The sequence below is a fragment of the Fukomys damarensis genome, unplaced genomic scaffold (genome assembly GCF_012274545.1).
Source record: "Fukomys damarensis isolate Sample0158 unplaced genomic scaffold, DMR_v1.0_HiC HiC_scaffold_13, whole genome shotgun sequence".
Lineage (NCBI taxonomy): Eukaryota > Metazoa > Chordata > Mammalia > Rodentia > Bathyergidae > Fukomys > Fukomys damarensis.
Genome location: NW_022900925.1, coordinates 18,117,469 through 18,127,358, shown reverse-complemented (window position 1 = coordinate 18,127,358; position 9,890 = coordinate 18,117,469). Strand labels below are relative to the sequence as shown.

General features: G+C 49.7%; 2 protein-coding genes across 3 annotated transcripts in view; both read right to left on the bottom strand.

Moving 5' to 3' along the window:
- Pigs (phosphatidylinositol glycan anchor biosynthesis class S) overlaps positions 1-3,362 on the bottom strand; it is a 12,204-nt gene extending 8,842 nt beyond the window's left edge. For both annotated transcript variants that reach the window (XM_010642316.2, XM_010642317.2), the window contains exons 1-4: positions 3,287-3,362; positions 2,874-3,013; positions 2,681-2,792; positions 78-167 (exon numbers count right to left, since the gene is read on the bottom strand). In XM_010642316.2, coding sequence (XP_010640618.1) covers positions 78-167; positions 2,681-2,792; positions 2,874-3,013; positions 3,287-3,320 — 376 coding nt within the window. In that variant the 5' untranslated portion in view covers positions 3,321-3,362. The remainder of the gene's footprint in view (positions 1-77; positions 168-2,680; positions 2,793-2,873; positions 3,014-3,286) is intronic.
- A 1,929-nt stretch (positions 3,363-5,291) lies between these two features.
- On the bottom strand, positions 5,292-9,487 carry Aldoc (aldolase, fructose-bisphosphate C). The gene is made up of 9 exons (XM_010642315.3): positions 9,389-9,487; positions 7,777-7,900; positions 7,473-7,684; positions 7,309-7,363; positions 7,059-7,219; positions 6,858-6,941; positions 6,274-6,448; positions 5,964-6,163; positions 5,292-5,824 (listed from the first exon to the last, which is right to left on the bottom strand). The coding sequence occupies exons 2-9, from the start codon at positions 7,886-7,888 to the stop codon at positions 5,729-5,731; spliced, it is 1,095 nt and encodes a 364-aa protein (XP_010640617.1). The 5' UTR covers positions 7,889-7,900; positions 9,389-9,487; the 3' UTR covers positions 5,292-5,728.
- Between the last annotated feature and the right edge of the window lie 403 nt (positions 9,488-9,890).

Here is a 9,890-nt window from a genome sequence, read left to right as displayed (position 1 = left end):
AGAGGGAGAGGGAGAGGGAGAGGGAGAGGGAGAGGGAACGGCTTCTGGTCAAATGGTACAATCACTCCTTCCTATACCTTGTACATTGCCCAATGACAGAGCCTCCTCCTCATGGTCCAAAGCCCTCCGATAATTCTTCTGGAAACGGCATTTGATTTTCATTTTGTCTGGAAGGAAAGGAAAAACATTATGGGAAGGAAGAAAAAAGACAGAACGAAATGTATTCTGATTAGAATAAAACATCTATAAAAGAACATCTTTGCGATAACTTAGGAAATCTAAATGGAGACTTGAGAATTAGGTAGTATTAAGGGATTATTGCTAACTTGTTGAAATGTGATAATGGTAGTCATGTTTTCAATTTTTTTTAAAAAGCCTTAATAGGGCCTGGGAATGCACTGCACCTACCTGGCAAATGCAAGGTCCTGAGTTTGATCTCCAGTACCGCAAAAAAAAAAAAATTTTTTTTTCTCACCATGGTCTTGTATGATCTGGTCCCCTTCTACTGCTCTGGTTTTATTTCATTTCCTCTCTCTCCAGTCTAGCCACCACAAAGAAATTTTCATGTTCCTTAAAAAAGATATCTCACCTACTCTGACCTTAGGACCTTAGACTTGCTTTTTCCTCTGCCAAGAAGATCTTCCCCGAGATATGTGCCGAGTATCCCCTCACCTTTTATGTCTCTACTCAAATGTCCTCTTTTTGATGAAGTCTTCCTTGGCCATTTCACATAAAACTCCAATCCCAAGATAACATCTCTACTGCCCTGCCCTGCTCTGTTCTTCTAATCACCACTTAACATACGATGTTTATTATCTTTGTATTGTCTGTCCTCTTCTTTGCCTGTTTTGTTCACTGCTCTAGCAACTACACTAGTAGCCGATATAGGCACTCAAATATTTGGTGGATAAATAAATGACCCTATTCACACAACAAGACTTGAATAAAAGTAGACTTAAATCCAGCTCTTTCATACCACATCCCATGCTTTCAGTCACTGTACACCACCTACACAGTATGCCCATATTTTTTTTTTTCTCACTATGTTGTTGAGACTTACCTGGAACTCACTATGTAGCCCAGGCTGGTCTCAAACTCACAGCGATCCTCATGCTTCAGCCTCCCAAGTGCTGGGATTAAAGGCATGCGCCACCACGCCTGGTGGTATTATTCCCATATTATTGAAAACTGCCAAATATGAAGAAGTCCATGATAAACTGAAAATAATCAAACTGCAAACTAACATGTGAGGTATGGCACATTTGTTGTTGTTGTTGTTGTTCAGAAAAACAAAATGTACATTTGGCTGAACCACATGAAATATGATTGTTTTTTTTAATGCCTTGACCAAGCCCAGGTGTGGTGGTTCAAGCCTGTAATTCCAGAACTCAGAAGGCTGAGAGGCAAGAGGATCACAAATTAGAGGTCAGCCTAGCCTATGCAACAAGACTCTATCTCAACAAAAAATGTACTGACTGAAGTTATAGTAAGTTATAAAGTTATAAATGGCACACAGAGGGGCCGGGGATTTAGCTCAGCGGTTTGGTGGCCTGCCTTGCAAGCGCAAAGACCGGAGTTCACTCCCCAATACCAAAAAACAAACAAACAAACAAATAAATGGCACACAGGCACATCACAATCTGGATTCCAGTCACTCCTAGCATTTCATTTCCCACTCTAGTAAGGTAAAACTTCATAGATCTCCACTTGCTAACTCACATATCCATGCTTTTATACAGGAGAGGTATAGTCAAGTTGGTTAAAAGACTGAACACTGGAATCAGTCAGGCCTTGATCTAATCCCAGCTCCATCTCTTACTAACTGTGTGATCATGGACAAGTTACACTTTCTTTAAGTTTCAGTTCCTTTATTATAAAATGGGGACCACAAAGTTAGAGGATTAAATGACACAATACATGTGAAGTTTCAGGCACACAGTAAGCAATGACAAACTAGTTATCCTTATTTACTGGCTCATGCTATTTCCTCTGCCCCAATCTCTCTCTCTTTTCTTTTCATATAACCTGAATTCCTACACATCCTTTAAAGATTCAACTTAAAAAAAAAATTAATTCTAGGGCCAGGGATGTGGCTCAGTGGCGCTCTCTGCCTGCCTGCTAAGTGCAAGGTCCTGAGTTTGATCCCTGGTATGGCAAAAAAAAAAAAAAAACCCAACTTAAAAATTTCATCACTTAACACCTTTTCTGCCTTTTTCTCCTCCCAGGCAGTTAAATGCTCTTTCTTCAATATTATCTCTGTTTCTTATAACTTCTACAGTAATTGCTTTTACCTATTTGTCTTTCTCCCCTACTTCTGAATTTCTTGAAATCATTATCAATTTCTCATTCATCCCCAAATTCCTGGTATCTAAGAAAAGTGCCTAACACTAGTGTTTAACGTTAAACTGAAAGGGTCTGTATGAATACCCAATTTAATTCCAAACTACATTTCACTTTCTCCGCTCTACTCTGATAGGCTTCAACTGCTTCCCGTAGCGTAACTTATCTTTATGAATAAAACTGCTGCCTTAATGACAGACACAATTCAAAGTACCCATCCAAACACGCTGTTCCAAGAGCTCTTTTAACAAGTTAGAGGACACCCATGCTCCTCCTACCCAACGCATCTTCAGACTCAGCTCAGATCCAAAAGGCTGCCGTGAACGCCCCAGAAACTCACATTTTAGAGGTATCTCTCTCTCATGCACAACGGTGAAGGGCAGCTTTCCCTGGTCGTCCAGGGGCACCGAATCTCGGGTAAATACGACAGTGACTGGCACCTTGAGCCGGAGCTGCGGGAAGGAGCGGGGCCATCGGCTGAGTCTCCACCTCACCAGTGGGCTGCCCCGGGCACTCTCCCACCGGGGTCTCACCTGCAGGGCATTCAGCCCACTGATCTGGGAGTAAGGTAGCGGGGCCCGGTACGTCTCCGTGGTCTTCCACCAGAGCGGCAGCCCCAGCACGATAGCCACCGCAGCGAAGAAGAGGGCGGCACGCTTGCCCCGGACCACCTCTGGGGACAACAGGGGACCGACTGAGGCGCGGGAAACGGGCTCGGCCGCCAGCTGCACCCCTGACGCGGAGGAGCCGGGACCACCGGTCCTCAGAGACCCTCAGCCCGCGTTCAGAGATTCCCGTGCTAGAGACCCCAGCCCCAGGTCTTAAGTATCCCATACGAAGCAACCCCCGATCTCGACTGCAGGATCTCTAGCATACCTCAATCCCTACCCCTCCATTCCTCCCTTGCAATTCCGGAGATACAGTTCACTCCCAAAGCCCACCGCACCTATGTCGGTAGCCACAGCGCCGGCGGCCGCCATGCTCGCTTCCGGCTGCTCAAGGCGCGAGGGGGCGGGGGCTACGTAAACTTCCCCCAATCAGAAAACACGCAATGAGAGTACGAGATCACGGCAGTGATCGAGACCAATCGAGAACAGCACTCCGGACGCAGGCGGGAGAAAGCCGCCGGGGTGGGCGGAGTTGGAGTGGAGCTGCACTGAGAGTTTGAAAGGTTACGGAGGTGAGTGGAACAGTGCTATCCCGGTAGGTGAAGGGCGCAAGTTCTACTGTTGCTAAATACTAGCTGGGCGACCACAGCGAGCTCGGAGACTTTTCAAATGTGAAAAATGGGGACATTTAGTAAATGGGGCCTTGCTCGGAAAGAGCCTGGCACACTGGGAAGCCTTCTGATGTCAGCTGTTGTTGTTTATCATCCCTATCATAGAGCTTCACTTTGGGGCGCCACCGTCTCCTCAAGCCTCAGATGCAGAGGTAGCAAGCTAGTGCCTTTTTAACGTGATTGGCTACACCAGTATTCTTATTGGAATTTATTTCCAACTTGGAAAAGTCTGGCCACTTAAATCTTGAAAACTCTACTGGGTGTGGAGGCACACTCGTGATCCCAACACTTTGGAGGCTGAGGCAGGAGGAATTTTGCAAATTGGAAACCAGTTTGGGCTTCACAGAGAGTTCAAGGCCACCCTAGAATACATAGCGAGACTGTCTTAATCACAAAATAGCAAGAAGCCTTGAGAACTCAAGTGCACAGGCTCTGCATCCTAACCATTCGGTTTCAAATATGGATTCACCTCATTACCTAAATGACTTCCGCACTTCTCTGTTTCCTCATATTAAATTAGGAATGGCCAAGTGTGGTGGCACATGCCTGTAGCTACTACAGAGCCCACCCCTGCTAATTTAGCAAGACTCCGTCTCAAAGTAAAAAATAAAAAATGCTGAGGGTGTAGCTCAGCAACAGAGCACCACTGGGTTAGATTTTTTAAAAAATAGGAATAATAATAGAGAGTTGTATCAAAGGAGTTAATATATACTGGGATTAGAACACCACATTGGCAGGAGCATATAGAAAATGCTATGTGTTAGCTCCTTTTGTAATGTCAGGCCTCTCTGGGTGGAGCATTGGTCTCCCCAGTTCACACAGAACATGTCCAGCTTGTACTCTCGTCTTTCTTTCCGTCTTTATTTTTCAAACTTTATTTTTGTTCTAGAGACAGGTTCTTGCTATATAGTTCAGGCTGGCCTCAAACTCATGGTGATCCTCCTGCCTCAGGCTCCCAAGTGCTGGGATTACAGGTGTGCACCACTGCATCCAGGTGTTCTCTCATCATGTATTATTTGCTCACACAGACCCAGATTCTCAACCTACCTTACACCCAGCATAGTGGTCCAAGTTTAGCATAAAGCCTCATCAGGTCCTCCCTTGCCCAGACCCTCAAACTGCACCCCTTTGTATCCCCTCATTCCAGTGGGAGTGGGTCATAGCTCTTGGCAGCGTCCTACACACCCTTCTTAGCGTGGCAGCCCCCAAAGCTGTGGAGATTTTCCTCATTGGATTGGAGCCCAGGTGCTCCTCAATGTGGCAGCCCCACCTGGCCCCAGTAGGGCTTGACCCTGCTGAGATGTGTCAAATTCCTGCCCAACCTTACCCCAGCTTGTTCTGCTGCCACCCTGCTTTGAGCTTTCCACAAAATCTGCCTTAGGGGTTGCCCATCTCACTCCACTCCATCCTTCTGTACCTGCAGCCTAGTGGCTCGGATGTGGCAGTCCCTAGAAGACTCCAGCCCTCCCCCTCCCCCTCCCCATTGCCCTATCCCAGCCTTAAACATCAACAGGCAAGAGCCTCAGCTAGGAATGGTGCTGGGTACACCCTTCCTCTATAAATTTGAAACCTAGTAAAACTCAAGTCCCCACCCTCTCCACTTGCACAGTCAGAGGACCCAGAGACAGAATCATCAGAGATCAGAAAACAGGAGGTGGGAATTTGGTATGTAAAACAGACAAAGTAGCATGTTTTGCTACCTTTTATTTCCTAAATGGTATGTACTCAAGGCATGAGTCAGGGCTGGTGTACTTCCTTCTCATCCCAGAGAGAGGGCCAGCAAAAGGAGAGCCCAAGGAGAAGCTACATCATCATGGGGAAATTATGAGGGCTGGTGGAGGTGGAGGAATACCCAGGCACCCTGCTCAGACTTCTAGCAGCTCTCCTGCCCTCAGACATGAGGAGCTCCCTACCTCCCATTCCATTGTCCCAGGTACAGCAATGGGGAGAGGAGAGAAAGGATGACAAGAGGGGAGGAGAGAAAAAGAAGACAACTTAGTTTTGGGTGAAGGCATCTCTGTTCTGCGTGGCTATTTGACCCTGGCCATGACTATAGGCTAAAGGAGATGCAGATGGCTGGGCCAAGGATGGTAGTGTGGTAAGCACACCTCAGTAGGCGTGGTTTGCAATGTAGAGGGACTGTGCCGCTGCTCCACTGTCTTCTCCACTGCCTTCATACTTGCCTTGGGCCGCCAGCCCATTCACCTGCAAAAGGAGAGGGTGTCGTGAGCAGGCTGAGCCAGCCCACAGATGTCAAACCCTGCCCACCTGTAACTGCTGGTGCTCACCCCTTCCCAACTACACATACACTGCCCCACCACCCCTACCACCCGCAGCTCTCAACCTCGGCCCGCTTGATGAACTCTTCAGTGGCAGCCCCAGCACTGTCCTTTTGCCCTCGCCACACATTGAGTGCGGAGGCCTGCAGGGCACGCCCATAGGAGAAGGTGAGGGCCCAGGGCCGAGGAAGGGGACAGCGATTGATGGCATTGAGGTTGAGTGATGCCTCCTCTTCACTCTGACCCCCAGACAGGAAGGTCACCCCTGGAGGAAAGGAGACAAACAGATTGGTCATTCTCTATTTTCCAGGGTGAGGGATTCCTGAAGCCTCAGGTTGGCCTTAGACGTAGGATCAGGTTAGAAAACAGCAGTACCTGGGACAGCTGGGGGCACAGTGCGACGCAGAGCAGTGACAGTGGCCATGGCAATCTCCTCTGGGCTATACTTGATGGGACAGGCATGGCCAGGGGTCACCATGTTGGGCTTGAGTAGAGTCCCCTCCAGATACACATGATGATCACTCAGGGCCTTGTAAACAGCAGCCAGGACCTGGAGGTCAGAAGAGATTTTTGAAGGGTCTGGGATCCCATTACTTACTGCTATAAGCTTCCCATCTAGGGCTGGGTGGGCATGGACTGTGAGAATGGCATAGACTTTCAAGGACTATTCTAGGGTCAATGAAAGAGTGCTGCCAGGCATAGTGGCGCAAGGCTGTAATCTTAGCACTTGGGAGGCTGAGGCAGGAGAATCACTGTAAATTCGAGGCCAGCCTGGGCTACATAGTAAGTTCAAGGACAGCCTGCACTGCATAGCGAGACTGTGTCTCAAAAAACAAAAACAAAAAAAACAATGAAAGAGTGCCAGGGGACGGTGTCTGCATCTAAGCCAGCAAAAGGACTACAGGCACGCTTGCCAGGCTGTCCCTAAACTGTGTGCCTGCGCTCATTTGTGGACTCACCTTCTCTGTAACGTACTGGCAACGTTTGAGGTCATGGTCTCCATCAGGCAGGATCTCAGGCTCCACAATAGGCACAATGCCATTCTGTAGGCAAGAGCAGAGTAGCTTGGGTCAGGCAATAGGTGAGATGGGAAAAAGCCCTGTAACGCTCTCCCCACCAGCCACAGGGCACCCTCTGGTCACCCAAACCCCAGCACATACCTGCTGGCAGATGCTGGCATAGCGGGCCAGCACATTGGCGTTCTCCAGAATGGCAAGTGCTGACGGTGTGCGCTCGCTGATTTTCAGCACACAGCGCCATTTGGCAAAATCAGCACCATCCTTCTTGTACTGAGCACAGCGTTCAAAGAGCCCATCCAGCCCTGTAGGCACAGCACCAGCCTCATGTCCTTCTCCTGCCACCATCAACTCCCTACCATCTCTTCAGCCTTGAAGCCCACCCACTGTGTACCTTGAGTGGTGGTTTCTCCATCAGTCCCAGCCAGAGGCACCACACCCTTGTCAACCTGCATAGGAAACACAGGCAAAAGGCTGACCCCAGGTAGGATTCTCCCTGCCTCCCCTCCCACACACAGCTGTTTCCACAGCCAACCCCAATTAGGGCTGGGGCTGTACCTTGATGCCCACAACAATGCCCTTATCCTGGATGGTTTGGACAAAGGGGACACCGTTATCATCTTTCTGGTAGAGTGTCTCATGGAAAAAGATGACGCCACCAATGCACTTCTTCACACGGTCATCAGCGCTGAACAGGACCTGGCGGTACTGCCTGCGGTTCTCCTCTGTGTTCTCCACCCCAATTTGGCTCAGTCTCTTTGCCATGCTGCCTGGAGGCAAACAGAGTAGGGACAGCCATTCTCCCTGGCCAGGGCTCCCTGACCTCCTCTACTCCCTAAGACCAGCACAGGCCTCTACCTACCTACAGATTCATCTGCAGCCAGAATGCCTTTCCCTGGCGCCACAATCCGGAGAGCAATGTCAGACAATTCCTTCTTCTGCTCAGCAGAAAGGGCTGGGTATGAGTGGGGCATAGTGATAGCTCTCTGAAATGGAGATAAGATAGAAAGACTAGACAGCACCCACTACCTCCTCTATTTCCTCTCCTGGCCACATGGGCCAAATGCCCTCCTCCCCTAAATGTGGGGCTGGGAGCAGAGCAGCAGTCCTTGGCACTAGTCCTGGGCATCAAAGTGGCACCAATCTGACAGCTAGCAGGCTTAGGGCCCCAGTTCCCACTTCTCCTTTTGTCCCTGGTGGGCACCCTTCCCAGCCTGTAGGAAAGATGCAAGTTGGGGGTGGGGAGGTGAGTAGCCCTTCTGAAGCTCCAGGTTTTATGAAACTATTGCCCAGAGCCAGGTGTGGTGGGCACATCTATAATCCCAGCACTGAGAAGCTGATGCAGGAGGATCGGCAAGAGTCTGTGGCCAGCCTGAACTACAGGGAGACCCTCACTCAAAAAACTAAAAACACTGCTGCCCAGTTAAAAACACCAATCCTTCTTTCATTAAATTTGGCCCCTTCTGGAAGTTAGCATAAGCCCTGGTCTTGCCAGCTTCTCTTTACTCATCCTCAATAGGGCCCTTAGGGAAAGCACACTTATTCCAGGGCTTCAGAATGAGGCAAAGGTACTTATCACAGGCAGGAGGGCCTGGGATTTAGCTCAGTGGTGTTGCAGTCTGCCTCGCAAGCTCAAGGTCCTGCATTCAATCCCTGGTACCAAAAAAGAGTCAAAACAGGCAGGATAAGGAGTAGCACAAATAAGTCATGGACCCCCATAATTTTTTCTTCTTTTTCCATACTGCAAACCTGACTGCCTGTCCTTGTCACCTGTCCCCCACCCATGTGTCAGAGATTGGCTCCAGCAGGCCTGCGAAGTGGGAAAAAGGGAATTCAGGCTAAGTTAGGTGTGAAGATGGAGAAGTGACACCACCAGACGTCTCCAGTGCCTTGGAAGTACTTCATTTGTGTGGAGAGACAAACAGTATGAAATAGAGAGCATTCAACTCACTCAGTGGGGAGGCAGGGGCAGGGATAGTGAGAGCCTGAGAACAGGAGGGAGAGCCAGGGGGAGGAGGAGGAGGTTAGGAGAGGCGCTGGTAATGGTGAGCCAACCAGTCAGGGAGGACCTAGACCTGGGGACAGAGAAGGCAAGAGAGCTGGAGAGGGACATAGCCTAGAAGGAATAGAAGCAAGCTGAGATAAAATGGCTTGGGTGAGAAAAAAAATTTTTTAAACCCAGAATAACAAATAAAATTTAAAAAAAAATTGGGTGGAAGACTGATCTGGGTGGGACCCAGTAGGCAGCATAAAATTTGATATTGGAAATGCTGAGTTGCAGTTGAGAGAGCTAGGAAATGGGTGGAATGATAGAGGCTGAACCTTGGGGCTTCAAGCAGACAGAAAGGAGCAAGGAAGTTAGCAGAGAACCCTAGAAGGAACACCCAGGAACTCCAGGGAGCAGGGCAAGGATGGCAAGGAAGGAGCCCAGGATGCTGAGGAGCTGCTCCTGCCTTGCCCGCCCGGAAGCTTACCTGCCTGCGGTCAGTTACCAGCAGCAGCCACAGACGCAGCTCTGACTCAGTTCTGCAACTGCAGCGGCTCAGCCCTGCCTCGGGTTAATGAGGCTGCGGATGCCGCAGAGCAACGTGACTCTCCGGGGGGCGGGACCTGCACCTCCCCCGGGCCCCTGGCTCCCCAGGACTGGAGTGGGGTAAGGCTACGCCCACGGAGGCGGGGTGGCGAAGTGGAGCGACTCTCCTGCCAGAACCTGCCAGGCTGTTAGGGACTGTCCCCCTCCCACCTCGAGAGGCAGGAAATGGCTTTGCGTTCATCTCTGCCACGCGCGCGCGGTGCAGGAGGTTGGGATTAACTCTGGTCTGGTGCAGAGGAGTCACCCAAACGGAGCAGGTGGGATAGGTGTGAGAGAGCATCAACAGGGTACCTAGGTTCATGGCAGAGTAGTGAACTGAGCTTCTCTGTCTTCAACCCCATGTCTGCCTGGGCCAATCCTCAGGGGGGATGGGGAAAGTAAGA